The sequence below is a fragment of the Megascapheus bottae genome, chromosome 2 (assembly GCF_031878675.1).
Source record: "Megascapheus bottae isolate mThoBot1 chromosome 2, mThoBot2.hap1, whole genome shotgun sequence".
Taxonomy (NCBI): Eukaryota; Metazoa; Chordata; class Mammalia; order Rodentia; family Geomyidae; genus Megascapheus; species Megascapheus bottae.
The window spans coordinates 91,199,819-91,216,076 of NC_143510.1; the positions used below are offsets into that span (position 1 = coordinate 91,199,819).

General features: G+C 42.0%; 1 protein-coding gene across 6 annotated transcripts in view; it reads left to right on the plus strand.

Moving 5' to 3' along the window:
• The window catches only part of Tnrc6b (trinucleotide repeat containing adaptor 6B), a 209,956-nt gene that overhangs the window by 105,424 nt on the left and 88,274 nt on the right, over positions 1 to 16,258 (plus strand). Inside the window, exon 1 of one of the 6 annotated variants that reach the window (XM_090328773.1) lies at positions 3,819 to 3,948. The exons of the other annotated variants lie outside the window; for them this stretch is intronic. Within the exon in view, the coding sequence (XP_090184899.1) occupies positions 3,845 to 3,948 (104 nt within the window). The 5' untranslated portion in view covers positions 3,819 to 3,844. Of the gene's footprint in view, positions 1 to 3,818; positions 3,949 to 16,258 lie in introns of those variants that run through there. 6 annotated transcript variants of the gene reach the window in all.

Genomic DNA, 16,258 nt, shown 5'->3' on the forward strand with positions numbered 1-16,258 from the left:
TTGTGTGTATGTGTGGGGGGTGGGGGGAATGAGTCGTGGGGCTTGAACTCTCTGGGCCTGGGTGCTGTCCCTGAGCTCTTCAGCTCAAGCCTAGTGCTCTACCACTTGAGCCACAGCACCACTTAGTTTTCTGGTGGTTAATTGGAGGTGAGTCTCACAGACTTTGGTGTCTGGGCTAGCTTTGAACTGCCATCCTCAGAGCTCATTCTTGAAGTAGTTAGGATTATAAGTATGAGCCACTGGCACCTGACTGACTTGTGCTAATTTTTTTTATGGTTATATTGTAGTTACATAGGATAGTGGTTTGGTTTGGTTTTGCTTTTAGGAAAACACATATTAAATATTTACATAAATTATTTGTTTCACTCTCAATGGTTGTAGGAGAGGTCATAATATTGCTACAACTTTTCCATAAGTTTGTGATTTTTTTTCCAAAATAGAACTGAACATTTTAAGCCATGGGAAGTACCTAAAATTAAAAGTTTTCTATTTCTTATTTTACTTCTCTGGGGCAGGGGCTTCAGCCCTGGTGTTGGAGCTGGCTGAGGCATTAGATTAGATCCACAGCACTGCTCCCCATCCCCCAAGAAAACCACCCATCATTTTATTTATGTATTATGGATGTATATATAATCTATAGTATAGTTTCTGTTGAATATTTTTGTGTGCTAAGCACACTGCTTTTCTGGGAATACAGTGCTTATTGATAAAATAGAACAGCCCTCTCCCCAACTTCAGTAGGCATTGTTATTTGGAGATGCCAAATAACTATAACTATACTGACTGACTAGTCATCTTTTGCAGTGCTGAGGTTGAACCCAGGGCCTCAGGCATGCTGGGTAATAAGCATACTACCTTTAGAGTTACACCAGCACATAGCTTTGCCATTCTTCTGAGAGAGGCAATGGGAGGTAGTGGTGTGATAAGAAATTCTGGACTCCTATCCCAACACTGCAAAAAACCTGAAAACTACTCAGCTTCACCGGCTTTGTTTCCTTGTCTGAGGTTGGAAGTAGCCCTGGTCCTGGCTGTTGTGGGAGCTGCACAGGCAGCAGGGACACATGCAGAGCTCTGAGCAGACATGCAGGACATCCATAAGTACAAGCTGGATGTCTTGTATTGATGCATATCTAGGGTACAATTCTGTATTTTGTTTGTTTGTTTGTTTGTTTTGCCAGTCCTGGGCTTGAGCTCAGGGCCTGAGCACTGTCCTTGGACTTTCTCAAGGCCAGAGCTCTACCACTTGAGCCTCAGCACTACTTCTGGCTTTTTTCCATGTATGTGGTACCGAGGAATCGAACCTGGGTCTTTGTGCATGCTAGGCAAGCACTCTACCACTAGGCCAAACTCCTGGCTCCCCAATTCTGTGTTTTTATAACACTTAATTGTTCTGATCAGGTTAAAATGCCTTAAGCCTATAATCCTAGCTGCTGAGAAGGCCGAGGTCTGAGGGTCTGGCTTGAAGCCAGCCTAGACAGACAAATCCTAGAGACTAAAAGCTGGAAGTAGAGCTGTGGAATACTGGCCTTGAAAGAAAAGCTAAAGGCCCGTGCCCAACCTCTGAGTTCACTAGTAAGCAAGCACACATGTACACATGCATGTGCACATACTGCCCTGAACACATTTTTGCATAGCTGTGTTTTAGGTTGTTTGGGTTTTTTAGGTAGGTACTGGGGTTTGAGTTCAGTGTCTTATACTTACTTGCTAGAAGGATACTGTTAAGCTTCTTTTTCACTTCAGTGTTTTCAGTAGAATCACCCATTTTACCATACCTGCTTATTGATGCTAGCTGCATACCTGGATGACAGGAGGATAACATCATACCTAGCTTTTATTTGTTGAGATGGAGTCTTGAGAACTTTTTACCTGGGCTGGCCTTGAACTGAGATCCTCTTGATTTCCAGCTAGGTAGGATTACAGACATGAGCTTTTGCCCAGCCAGCTGTAGAAACTTTTAAGAATATTTCATTACCTTTCTTTCATGAAGTTTGCTTTTAGTGGCGTGTTAGTAGTGTCTGAATCGTGTGAAGAACTAGGTGGAGAATGGAGATATTTGTCTGAAATTCTGTGCCATTTATAGATCTTAGTGGAAAGTGGAATACTTAATTCCAACATTTTCCAGCATTGTTTTTATTGCAAAATTTGTCCACTTTCAAATAATTCAATTGTAGAATAAAATTCAAAAGGATTATATAACATATGCTCATCACATTTCAGGTAGTATGAAATTTTGGGAGCTCTTCCTGGTAGATTTTGAATTTCAGAGAAAGGAATAGGTGTTAATTTCTGTGTTTTCAAATTTAGTCCAGGTCATTTAACTGGACTTTTATAGGCTGCATGTTCCGCTTCAAGCTGTTTAAAAAAAAAAAAAAAGCAGACTTTTAAAACCTGTAAATGTGGATGGATTTGGTTTTTGTATTTTGCAAATGACCGACTTTCTATTTTGAGTTTAACACGAATGTTGCCTTTTGTTACCTTTCACATTTAAAAGAATCACGTAACTTATTTTTAGGTTATTATAATTGCAAATAGATGGTGATTTTTCTGTACTCAGGGGTGGGGTGTAAATAAGCTTCTGTGACTGTATAATAAGATCTGGTAGGGTAGGAGATGTGCTTGAAAATGAATATCACCAGAACGTATGTGTCAAAGACAGACAGCTGATTTCTTTCATTTGAGTCTGATTTCAGCATTGCCTCAATGGAAGAAATGACTTAGATCTCAGCCCAGTGTTGGACAGTAACCCTGTATCTTTATGAAGATGAGATTTGTTCCATGCCACTGGCCTGTATGGATCCCTAATACTTGAAGGTTGTCTCTGAGTGTGGAAGGGACAAGAAAAGACAGAAGTTGCATACCAGTGGCTCAAGCCTGTAATCCTAGCTACTTAAGAGGCAGAGATTTGAAGATCATAGTTTGAAGCCAGTCTGGGCAGGAAAGTCCTTGAACTCATCACCACTTATCCACCAAAAAGCTGGACATGAAGCCGAGGGCCACATGGTAAGGTTGCTAGGCTTGAGCAAAAAGGCTCAGGGACAGTATCTAGGTCTTGAGTTCAAACCCTAGGACTGGAACCTCTCCCCCCTTCTATGAAAAAATGGAGAAAATGAAGGTGAAGGGAACTCTGCTTTGCAGATCTCCCAGCTGAAAATTCATCCTGCTGTGAAGCCAGCTATATTGCTTCCATCTACCTCTCCCTCCCCCATTTGATTTGAAGGACTTCAAAACTATTGTCTTAGACTGCGATAAGTCAAGTTCCATGTTGAATAGTCTTTTGCTGTGCAGGTTGGCCTTAGCTGGCTAGGAAAACATCACACCACAAGCCAGCTTTTATTGGTTTTATTATTTTGTGAACCTTTTGCTCTGCTGGCCTCAAACTTATGTCCTTCAGATTTTCCTCTCAGGTAGCTAGAATTAAATTACCATGCTCTGGAAGTAGCACTGTGGCTCAAGGGGTAAGGCAGTAGCCTTGAACTGAAGAGCTCAGGGACAGCACCCAGGCCCAGAGTTCAAGCCCCATGACTGATATGCCCCTCCCCCCCAAATTACCATACCCAGCGTTATTTATTTATTTATTTTGCAATAAGATCTTGTCAACATTGCCCAAACTGGATACAGAGTCTCATTTCTGAATTGTTGGATTTGCAAGTCTCACGTGGTCTAAACAAGCTTGATAAAAGCTCAGAACAAAATGCATATTAGGTCTTAAGCTATTGGTGCCCTCTAGCTGGGTGTGCTGGAGTGCATCACAATGACCTCACATGTCACAGCCAGCCAGGCCTCCCCTAGGCCTAGCGTCAGACTTGCCCCTTAGTGGATTTCCATCAGGGTTGCTTCTGGCTGCATGACCCGCCTTCTTTCCATCAACCTATGTCCTACCACTTGCCCTCCCGTAACCACAGTCACCTTCATGAGAATACTCCTCGCTGCTGCTGTCTCCTCTTGCAGGTATGTCATGGAAATGCAAACATGCATAGTTGCATGGTGAAAGAATTGTGAAGGCATTTTGCGGTTGTTTTGATAAATACTACTTAAGGCAACTTTACAGTGATGACAGTGATGGGGGCGGAGGCTCTGCCTGGATCTTGCTAGGCAAGCTCTACCACTTACAAGCAATTCTATATTTAAGGTGACATTTTAGGGCCTATTATCTTTTTTCTTCAGCCTTAAGTTCAGGCTAGCCTATATAGCAAGACTGTGTGCTTTAAAAATTTTTTTGTTCTGGTTTGTTTTTGGTTCCTGCCACGTGGCAGATGTAGCTGAGATGGACCTTTAGAAATTGTTGAGAATTCTGGCCACATCTTTGTGAGAGTTTATTGAGCTAGAACCAGGGTAAAGAATAGCAGCTACCGTGTGCTTGGGCCTCCCTTGTCTTTTATTCCCCTTATAATGTGTCTCTCACTCTACCTCTCCTTCCGTTCCATCTTTCTGCTCTTTCTTTTTCACTGACAGAAATAAAAGAGAAAGAAGAAGGAACATTATATAGTGTAATATTTTAATCAAAATGTTTTGCTGTTGAACTCAGAGCTTTGTACTTGCTGGTGCTCCACTATGCCTGCAGTCTCCTTTTGTTTTGTACCAGTACTAGGCTTAAACTCGGGGCCTAAGCTAAGGAAGTTCCTTAGCTTTTTTGCTCCTGGTGAGTGCTCTCTTACTGGAGCTACAGTTCTTCCAGCATTTTGGTAGTTAGTTGAAAATAATAAGAATCTCAAGTGATTTTTCTGCGTGGGTTGACTTCTGACCAAAATCCTCAGATCTTGTTGTCCTGAGTAGCTAGGATTAAAGGCACAAGCCACTGGTGCCTGGCTTCAATCTTTTTCTTTCTTTTTTTTTTTTTTTTTTTTTTTTTGGTCAGTCATGTGACTTGAACTCTGGGTCTGGGTGCTGTCTCTGAGCTCTTCTGCTCAAAGCTATTGCCCTACTCCTGGAGCCACAGTACCATTTCCGATTTTCTGTTGATTAATTGGAAATAAGAGTCTCATGGACTTTTGTGCCCAGGCTGGCTTTGACCCTCAATCCTCAGTACTCAGCTTCCTGAGAAGCTAGATTACAGGTGTGAGCTACTGCACCCGGCTCAGTCTTCTTTTTCTTTTTCTTCTTTTTTTTTTTTTTTTGCCAATCCAGGTGTTTGAACTCAGGGCCTGAGCGTTGTCCTTGGGCTTTCTCAAGGCTAGAGCTCTACCACTTGAGCCACAGCACAATTTCCAGCTTATTCTATGTATGTGGTACCAGAGGAATTGAACCTGGGTGGGTCTTCATGCATGCTAGGCAAACACTCTACCACTAGGCCAAACTCCCAGCCCCCTGCTCAATCTTTTTTATGTTAGATTATTTTTCACTTAGGGTCTCATGCTGGTTTTGACCTGGATCAGCCTTGTACCAAGTTGATCCTATCTATTCCTGCCACAGAGCAGGGATTACAGTAGTGTACCTTATACCTGGCTTATTTGTTGAAATGGAGTCTTCCTAAGTCTTTGCCCAAGCTATCCTTGCACTGTGATCCTCTCTACCTCCACCTTCTGAGTAGCTGATAGGTGTGATTCACGGTACCCATGTGTATTTTTGTTGTTATTATTGTTTATGATAGTTGGATTATTTTTTGGGGGGAGGGGGTTGGTCATGGGGCTTGGGGGCGAAGTTCCTGAGCTCTTCAACTCAAGGGTAGTGCTCTATCATTTGAGCCACAGTGCCACTTTTGGTTTTCTGGTGGTTAATTGAAGAGTCTTGCAGAAGCCTGGTGGCTCAGGAGGTTGAAATCTGAAGATGGTAGTACAAAGCCAACCCGGGCACTACAGGCTGTGAGACTCATCTCCAATTAACCACTAGAAAACCAGACATGACTGTGACTCAAGGGGTAGGGTGGTAGCCTTGAGCTGAAGAGCTCAGGGACAGCGCCCAGGCCCAGAGTTCAAGCCCCATGACCAACCAAAAAAAAAAAAAAAAAAGAAGTAAGTGCTTGGGCTGGCTTTGAACTGCTCTCCTTGAGATTTCAGCCTCCTTGAGTAGCTAGGATTACAGGTTGAGCCAACAGTGTACCACTTGGATTTGAGTTTTTAATTGTTTTGTGTGTATGGATACTAGGTCTGTGCTATCACCTGGCCTTTTCTTCTCTGTTGTTGAATTGTAAGGAACTTTTTATGCCCACACTAGTGGATTTCTGTCAGTCTTGTAGAATGTAAAGTTCCAACGTTTGTTCTGCCATGGAAGCTCAGTTCTTTTCCCTGTGGGGATTCTGTGGTCAGACATTGCAGAGTTCAGCAGCTTGCATGTTCCCAGCTGTTGACCAGCTCTTTTGCCAGCTCTGTCCCACTGTATAGCAAGTGACTAGCCAGGGTCAACGTTCTGTGTTACAAACAGTGTGTAGAATTGGATTTTTCTATTTGCAGCAGTGTTTGTAAACACAATGTAGGTTTCAATGCTAAGGCTTATAACTAACTCCCCCTGGGCTGCCTGTGGCTGTCAGCTGCACTCACAGCACCTGCCATTGTTCTCTCTCCTTAGTGGTGGTGGCCGCAGTTGTGTGGTACCAGGTGCCTTTTCTGTTATTAACAAGTTGCCAATTACCTGGTTTTGTAGAGCAGCTCACATAGCACAAGAAAAATGAAGCCAGTTTCTAACCTTCGTTTTCATTTTCCAGTGAAATTAATGATCTTCATAAGGACTCTTACCAGTTATTTTGAAAGTATGACTTATGTTATCTTTGTTCTATTTGTCTTCTCTTTCCTCTTCTTTCAATACCATGTTGAAAGCAGTGTGTATTCATGTAGCTAGCTGAGAGTACTTAGCTTGGTACACATTAGTTTTGACAATGATTTTAATTCCACAGAGAAGACGTAAGAAGTGGATCAACTAATTGTTCCTAACCACAGTGGTAGAGTATGCTAGCCTCCATTTCCCTATTGGTTGGCTTTTTGTCACAGGAAAACATCAGGATCAAACTTTGTTTTTGTTCATTCATGGGTCCCAAGTACTTAGCATGTGTGATAAGTGAGAAAATGAGGTAAATAACTGCAGACAGGTTGTTAACACAAGGCAAGAGCAAGCCTTTGTGCACTGGTGTAGCCAAGGATTTATTCTGGGGTCATGACTAAAGGTTAAAGCCTGCTGTGGTACTCTGGAAGTGCTGGTTCTGTGGTTACATATTAAAAAGACATCGAGGGGCCGGGAGTTTGGCCTAGTGGTAGAGTGCCTGCCTAGCATGCACAAAGACCCGGGTTCGATTCCTTGGTACCACATACATAGGAAAAAGCCGGAAGAGGTGCTGAGGCTCAAGTGGTAGAGCTCTAGCCTTGAGAAATCCCAAGGACAGAGCTCAGTCCCTGAGCTCAAGCCCAGGACTGGCCAAAAAAAAAAAAAAAAAAAAAAAGACATCCAACGTAGTAGATAACAGAATGGCTGGAAGATCACCAGAGCAGTCTGAAGTTGTTGTACGCAGAAGCAATTACACCAAGCAGGTGCTTTGGGTCCTGGTGAGAGTCTCTTGTTGAGTCTTAAATTGGTAATTTGAAAATTGACGATTATTGAGTATTTCTTAAAAAGTAATAGAAAACTATATGGAAATTAAAATAGCATATACATATAACATCCTGGGTTTAATTCCCAGGATGTTATATGTATATGCTAGGCATGTACTCTATCCTCAGCTCAGGAATATTGGTTTTGTGAAAGTCTCCATTTATTATTTTACATCTGTTTAAAAAGTGTAACTACGGAAAGTATTGGATGCTAATTATCTATAGAGCCATTTACCATTAATGCATCAGAAGAATACTCTGTAAATGCATTATCAGTGCTATTTTAATTAAGAGAGCTCACCTAGAAAATTTGGGATCATGAGAGGGATTTTGACTGCCCTCAGCTCCTTAAGACATGTTCTTAGTATGTTTGTCAGGCTAATCTTGAAGTCATGAGCTCGTGTTTCTCCCACTTGAGTCTTTCAAATAACTGGCTGTAGACATGGGTTACTAGATTTTTGGTTTTGTGGGTATTGTTGTTTTGGGCAGTACTGGAGTTTGAGCTGAAGACGTTGCTTGTTAGGCTGTTTAAGTTATAGCTCCAGCCTCCTTACCTACTGGGTTCTGAGGTTAAGGTGGATTTTGTCACAGCCAAGAGGCAAGTCACAGAAGAATATTTTTAAAATTAAGCTTCTATGGACGGGGGGCATGACCTAGTGGTAGAGTGCTTGCCTTGCATGCATGAAGCCCTGGGTTCAAATCCTTGGTACACAGAAAAGGCCAGAAGTGATGCTGTGGCTCAAATGGTAGCAGTAGCCTTGAGAAAGCCCTAGGACAGTACCCAGGCCCTGAGTTCAAGCCCCAGGACTGCCCCCCCACCAAAAAAAAAAAAGCTATTGAGCTTTTGTGGTCCTCTCCTAAGAATATCCTCCTCTGGTCTCACTATGTGGATGTTTAGAGTACTATTTAATTTATCATGCCCCTCAGTGGACCAGTGGATCAAGAAAATGTGATACACACACACACACACACACACACACACACACACACACACACACACACACACACAGTCGAATTCTGTTTTTCCATTAGAAAGAATGACATTGTCCCATTTGTAAGGAAATGGCAAGACTTGGAAAAAATTGCATTAAGCAAAGTAAGCCAGATCCAAAGAAACAGGTTGCATGGTTTCCCTCATTTGTAACAATTAGAATGTGCCTTTAAATCTATAAGTTACCCCAGTGGGTAGTAAAAGATCAAAAACTTACACTTAGACATGATCAATTAAGCCATGAAACTCATTTCCAATAAACTACTCAGAAAAATCTGGAAGTGGCACCCTGTGCCTCAAGTGACAAAGCCTTAAGTAAAAAACACTCAGGGACAGCATCAAGGTCCCTGAATTCAAGCCCTAGTACAAAAAAATAATAATAATTTCTGTATGTTGTACAGTTAGGAAATCATTGGGCATGAGTGCTTAGGAAGTTTCTAACAATTCACAACATTTCATCTTTTTAAATTTTAATTATTTACTGTTTTAAGGATGTAACTTTTTAGAAATATAACTGTAGTAAGAGAAATTGAGTTCGGGATTAAACATAACAAGACCTCCATAGAAGACTATACAGAGTATTAGAAAACATTAATTAGACATAGAATTGTCATGTTTATAAGGATAAAAAAGGCTCAATAATTTAAAAATATCTCAGATTGGCACATAAACTTAAAGCAATTCCAACAACCATTCCAATAACCTTTCTGAAACGCAAGGTAATTTTTAAATTTATTGTGGGAGTAAGAACTGGAGTGCTTCACCTACTAGGCAGCTTATGGGAAAACTGTGTAGTAATGACAGCTCAGGGCTCTCACTGCCCTTCGCTCTGCGACAGAACTGGTGCTGCTGGGCCTTGGGGAGAAGTGGCATGCACTTTCCAACAAATGGTGCATTAGCATTTGGGGGCCTCAGACAAATACCGCACTGTGAGAATGGCGCGGACAGTTTTGGAGGCTAGCTGTCCAAAGTCGTTCCCTTGAGAGGCTCTGGGAGGACCTGGTTCTTGTCTCCTCCTGGCCTCTGGTTCACTGGCAGTCCACTCCTCAGAGCTCCCTGCCTTAGAGCTGCATCACTTCAGAGCCTGCCTTCATCTTCGTTAGGAATGTCTTCTTCTCTGCCTGAGGCTCAAGTCAGGCACCCTGAAACACGGTGAGATCCAGATACATATGAAAATGTTGCTCTAGAAATGAGTAGGTTAGAACGCCCACAGTTATGATCTTGGAGCAGGGGTTGTTTAGCTACAATAACCCATAGCAAAAAACATGAATTTAAGAAATTGATTACCCCTCTCCCCCAACCCAGTTCTAGTTCTGGAGCTGAAACTCAGGACCTGGTACAATCCCTGTGCTTTTTTACTCATGGGTAGTGTTCTACCACTTGAGCCACAACTCCACTTCCAAGTGTTTGGATGCTTAATTGGAGTCTCATATGCTTTTTCTTTCCAGGCTGAACTTTGAACCCAAATCCTCAGATCTCAGCCTCCTTAGAAGCTAGGATTACAAGTGAGAGCCACCAGTGTTAGCTAGCACATTGGTTGTTGTGAATGAGACTTAACATGCGCTAAATGATCCTATAGTATGGGTAATAAGACTGGAAATGTGTAGAGAGCCTGCCCACCAAGCGTGAATCCTGAGTTCAAACCCTGGTAGCTCTAAAAAGAAAACAAGAAATGATAAACTAGGTTAAGATAATTTGGGCACATTTGATCAATACAGGATTTGTATCTAGAGTATAATAAAGAGCTCAGTCAATAAGAAAAAAAGATTGAGTTGGCAGGGGGGAAGAAAGAAACAAATAGGTATTTCGCAGTAGGGAAAACTCAAATGGCCAGTAAACTGAGAGGGTAAGAAGGGAATCTAACATAATTAGTGAAAAAGGAAATGGAAGTTAAACCACACGATATGCCTCTTTTTTTTTTTTTTTTTTTCTTTTTCCAATCCTAGGTTTGAGCTTGAGGCCTGAGCACTTGGACAGACTAGAGCTCTACCACTTGAGCCTTTGTACCACTTCTGGCTTTTTTCTATGTATGTGGTACTGAGGAATTGAACCCAGGTCTTTGTGCATGCCAGGCAAGCACTAAGCCAAACTCCTGGCTCGAGATGCCTCTTTTTAAAGTCATTAAATCAGCAAAAATAAAAAGATTTTAAAATACTAAATTTTGTTGGAGGATACAGAGTAATGAAAGCTTGCATTCTTCTGGAGAAAGTATAAATTGTTGTAGCCACATTGGAAAACACAGTATTACCCAATAAAGTTGGAAAACATGGGCCGTTTGGGTCCCCACAGTCTCATCCTCAGTGTTTAGCAGACCTTTGGAACCCACCGTCGTGGAAAACCCAGGATGGCACTCAGGACACAGGCATACAGTTCAGTTCTGTACCACAGACACTTGAACTGTGTTTTTCCATAGCAGTCCAACTTCTGCCAAAGATATTCTGCCTTTCACAAACCTAGAATTTTCATGCCATCACTTAAGCAAATTCACATTTACTTTGATTTGAGGGGGAGACACTAAGGACAGAGCAACCAAGCATGGCGTCTATAAGCCCAGTCAATAGAGAGCTCTAAAGGCTCATCATTCAAGTCCAGCCCAGGAACGATGAGCAAGATCCCATCCTAATACTCCTTCATAAGCCAGGCATGGTGGAACCTGTCATTTCCAGATACACAAGTGGAATAAGATGGCAAGGTCTCAGTTCATGTAGACCTAAACAGAGGCATGAGACTTTATTTGAAAAATAAGACAAAAAAGGCTGGGGCTAGGCAGGGTGTTGGCTCACTCTTGTAATCCCAGCTACTCAGGAGGCTGAGATCTGAGGATTGAGGTTCAAAAGCCACCCCAAGCACTGAAGACCATGAGACTCTCCAGTTAACCACTAGAAAATTGGAAGTGGTGCTGTAGCTCAAGGGTAGGATGGTTGCCTGGAGCTGAAGAGCTCAGGGACAGCACCCAGGCCTAGAGTTCAAGCCCCAAGAAGGAGAAGGTGGAAGGGCTGGGCTGGGGATGTGACTGAAGTGGTAGAACACCAGGCATGAAATTCCTGAATTCCACCCCGTACTGTACGACCCCCAGGGTCGGTCCTGGATGAATCATGGGCACCATTTCAACACAGCAGTGGAGGTTACAAAATAGAGTTTCTCGGGCTGGGAGTTTGGCCTAGTGGTAGAGTGCTTACCTGGCATGCACAGAGACCCGGGTTCGATTCCTCGGTGCCACATACATAGAAAAAAGCCAGAAGTGGTGCTGTGGGTAAAGTGGTCAGGACTGGCAAGAAAACAAAAAAAACAAAACCAAAAAAAACAAAACAGCTTCTCAGTATCAGCCAAGACCCACATGTGTGCAGGGAAATAGAAAAATTTTGTTTCAAAAATGCCTTTTGAGGGCCAGGAGTTTGGCCTAGTGGTAGAGTGCTTGCCCAGCATGCACGAAGACCCAGGTTTGATTCCTTGGTACCACATACATAGAAAAAATGCCAGAAGTGGTGCTGTGGCTCAAGTGGTAGAGTTCTAGCCTTGAGAAAACCCAAGGACAAAGCTTAGGCCCTGACCCCAAGCCCAGGACTGGCAAAAAAAAAAAAAAAAAATGCCTTTTGAGTTCTAAAAAAATTATTTACACCTTAAGCTGAAGAACTCAGGGACAGTGCCCAGGCCCAGTGTTAAAGCCCCATGACTGACCTCTCAAAAATTATTTACATGCTTGGTAAAAGCCTCATATAATCAATCCATGAGTAGACAAGTTTACTTCATCTACTACACAAAAGAGCATCCACATCTCTAGGAACTTGGATGTAATGATAACTATAAGAAAGCTAAAATATTGTGTAGGGCATCATGTGGTAAGTTAAGCTGTGGTTAACTCCAGTGAAACATGAGAAGATGGGAATGGCTTCTCTTATATGTGTGAAGTATTTACTTGTAAAAGTGTTTAGAAATTACCCCCAAAAGTTTTAAAAGTGGGAAAGTATCAGAAACATCATCTTTCCATCCTAAAATGAACTCAGATACTAAATACTTATTTTTAAACATGTTTTGAATTCTCTGCAGATGAGAGATGCTTAAAACACAGAAGGGGAAAGCCTGGCGGTCCTTGTTGTCCTGTGACTTGGCATTGAGAGGGCTGACAGGGGCAGTGGCTCAGAATTGGCTGCAGGGGTGGGGGGGGAGGCAGGGGGATTAACAGCCTGTGAAAGCTTATTCACATTTTTATCGAAGCAACAATAATACGCCCATCTCCTGTTCATTTTGTTTTTTCTTGGCACCTAAGTAATTGAGCCAGATGGAAAATGTTTCCCACATTAGATTCACTTTCAACGTGTCAGCCATTTAATTTTACTGTCCCTAATCTCCTGTTGATAGGACTTCAAAATGTGAGTAGTTGACTAAGTCCAATTTATTTGAGTCAAAGTTAATTGCAGACTGTTTCCTAGGGTAGCCTTCCCTCCCACTGAATTCTGTAGTGTAGAAGCTTTTTAACAATGGTTTACCCTGGCCTCTTTCTATTGAAATCATGTAGTTAATAGATAGTAAGATCAAAACAAATAAAACCAGCTTTCATTAAAAAGCTTGTCTAGACTTGGCAGTCATCTGATTAGCAATTGAAAAAACCCAAACTTTTATCTCACAAACAACATGAAAAATGCACTTTGAAGACTAATTAAGACAAAATTGTTTGGGGGATAGATTGGAGAGGGTTAAAATAATTTACCTAGCCCTGTACCAGTGGCTCTGGCGTGCATTCTTAGCTACTAAGGAGGCTTCGGCCTGGAGAATTGCAGTTCAAAGCCAGTCTTTTCCAAAAAGTTTCCAATTATCCAGCCAAAAGCCAGGCTGGTGGCATGGCTCAAGTGATAAAGCTCCTGCCATGAACAAGAAGCCATGTGAGAGTTCAAGCCTCATACTTGGAAAAAAACACTGTACTTTATTCCTTTTACTCTTCATAGCTATGTCAAAGAAAGCCCAGAGAGAGAGACAGTGCTTCCTGAGAGCTATAGAAGTTGGAGTGGTAGCCAGAAATGGGGCACAACCACATTTCAGCTGTCTGATAACAGGAATGTGATGTACATTTCTGTCTGGTTATGTTCTTGAGGCCCCTAGCCTTTTGGTTGGGCACACAAATAGTGGATAACCCATTATCTATGGCATATGTACAGTAAAATTGTCAAGACAAAACAAAACAAAAAGAACCCACAGCATCCTAAATTGCAGTGTGGCCCTTTTCTTCCTCTTGCTTCTTAGCCATTTCATTCTTAGCCTTTCTGCTGTTAGTACTTTCATTAGGAACCGTACTCAGCATTTATTATTTTTTACATGTACACCTTTTGGAATAGTTCAGAATTTCTGTAGCCTTTGGATATGGATGCAGGCTAAGGCTGTGTCTCTGTTTACTTAGTTTCTGTGTACTTCCATTAAGTTCTTATTTCCCTACCCCCTCCTCTACCCTCATACGAAAAAAGCTGGTACTCTGCCACTTGAGCCATACCTCCACTTTTACGCTGGTTAATTGGAGATAAGAATCTCTTAGATCTGTCTGCCTAGGCTGGCTTTGAACCTTGATCCTCAGATCTCAGACCCCAAGTAACTAGGATTATAGGGATGAGCCACGGGCACCCATTTTTAAAGAAGTTGTTATTATGAAGGTGATATATAGAGGGGCTACCATTTCATAAGTTTTATGTAATGAAATGAGTACATTTCTTTTTGGTCAATGTTACCACTTCTTTCACTGACTCCCTGTTTTTCCTCCTGTCCTCGCTTACAAGTTGTATGGTTCATTTTCAACATAGTGTCTAGTGAGTACACTGCTGCATCTGTTTACCCTTTGTCCCACCCCTTACTCCTCCCCAAATACAGATTAACAAACAAACAATACAAGAAGAAAAGAAAAAACCTACTTGTTTGCATTTTTTAGAATCCATTTCTATAACTTATTTTAGATGATCAGAGGCATTGCACCTTTGTGTTGCTGTTGGCTTGCCCCTCCCCACCTCCCCGTATCCTCCTTTGGGCTCACTGTGTGTGAATGCCAAGAGTCCTGTATAATTTATCATGTCCTGGTATAGTTTAGATTTAGCTTCCACATATGAGAGAAACCATACACTATTTCTCTCAGAGCTTTGCTTATATCACAACATAATTTGTTCTGGGTCCATCTATTTCCTATAATATTCTTTCCAATGGCTGTGTAAAATTCCATTGTGTATAAGCACCACAATTTGGCTGGGAATTTGGCCTAGTGGTTAAAGTGCTTGCCTAGCATGCACGAAGACCCGGGTTCGATTCCTTGGTGCCACATATATAGAAAAAAAAAAGCCGTAAGTGGTGCTGAGGCTCAAGTGGTAGAGCTCTAGCCTTGAGAAAGTCCAAGGACAGTGCTCAGGCCCTGAGCTCAAGCCCAGGACTGGCAAAAAAAATAAATAAATAAGCACCACAATTTAAGTACCACAATCTGTAAGTACCTTGTGATGCTCTGGGTAGGTCCTGGTAGGTCCCCAAGAGTGGTGGCTGGGTTGTAGGGAAGATCTGGCTTTAGTTTTCTGAGGAACCTCCAACCCGCTGTGTAGAGTGGTTATACTAGTTTACATCTCCACCAACAGTGGGCAACCACTTTTAAAAGTAGATATTAAGCTGTTTTTGTTTAAAAAAAATAAAACAATGTGGGTAAGTATCATGAAGAGAATTGACTGATTATTGAAAGGGTAACATGTAGAATCCTTGTGGTAGAACCACTGTGTGTTAATTATTCTGACCATATGAACCTGCATATGACAGCTGGCATGAAATGAGATATGCACACACCAGTGAATGGTGTAAAATGGCTGCAGTCTGAATGTGGCTGTGGATTTTTTTTATCAATATCAATATTCAGGTTGTAATATTGTGCTGCAATTAACATAAGAGAAAATGAAGTCTGTTCATGGTCTGTGCAGTGTTCTTGAAACTGCCTGTGTATCTTCACTTTTCTTTCAAAATAAAACTTAATGCAAACAAAATGAAAGCAAGCGCTGGGCACCCATGGCTCACACCTGTAATCCTAGATCTCAGGAGGCTGACATCTGAGGATCGGCTCAAAGCCAGCCCAGGCATAGACGTTCATGAGACTCTTCTTTCAAATGAACCACCAGAAAGCTGGAACTGGTGCTGTGGCTCAAGTGATAGAGCTAGCCTTGAGCTGAAGAGCTCAGGGACAATGCTCAGGCCCAGAGTTCCATTCCCACAACTGACCAAAATAAATAAATAAATAAAGCACTTGCTAAGGCTGTCTTGTACATCTGAGTGACACTCCTACCCCATATTAACCTCTGATTTGGATATTTCTTCAGTGATATACATTTTTTTAATTTATTTATTTATTGCTAGTCCTGGGCTTGGATTCCGGGCCTGAGCACTGTCTTTGGGTTTTTTTTTTTTTCTCAAGGCTAGAGTTCTACCACTTGAGCTACAGCACCACTTCTGGCATTTTTTGTGTGTATGTGGTACCGAGGAATCAAACCTGGGTCTTTGTGCATGGTAGGCAAGCACTCTACCACTAGGCCAAACTCTCTCTGCCCTTCAGTGACAATTTTCTATAGAACTTACTGATTGTAATTACATTAGATAGGTTTACCAAAAGTATTTGAGAATACGTAGCCGTTTCCCTTCCCCTCCACTCCCCTGACACATACGCACCTTTTTTTTCTTTTTTTGCCTGTTCTGGGTCTTGTTTCCTCATATTCTCACTCTGCTTCATTGCTCAGCTCTCAGCCTCCTGAGT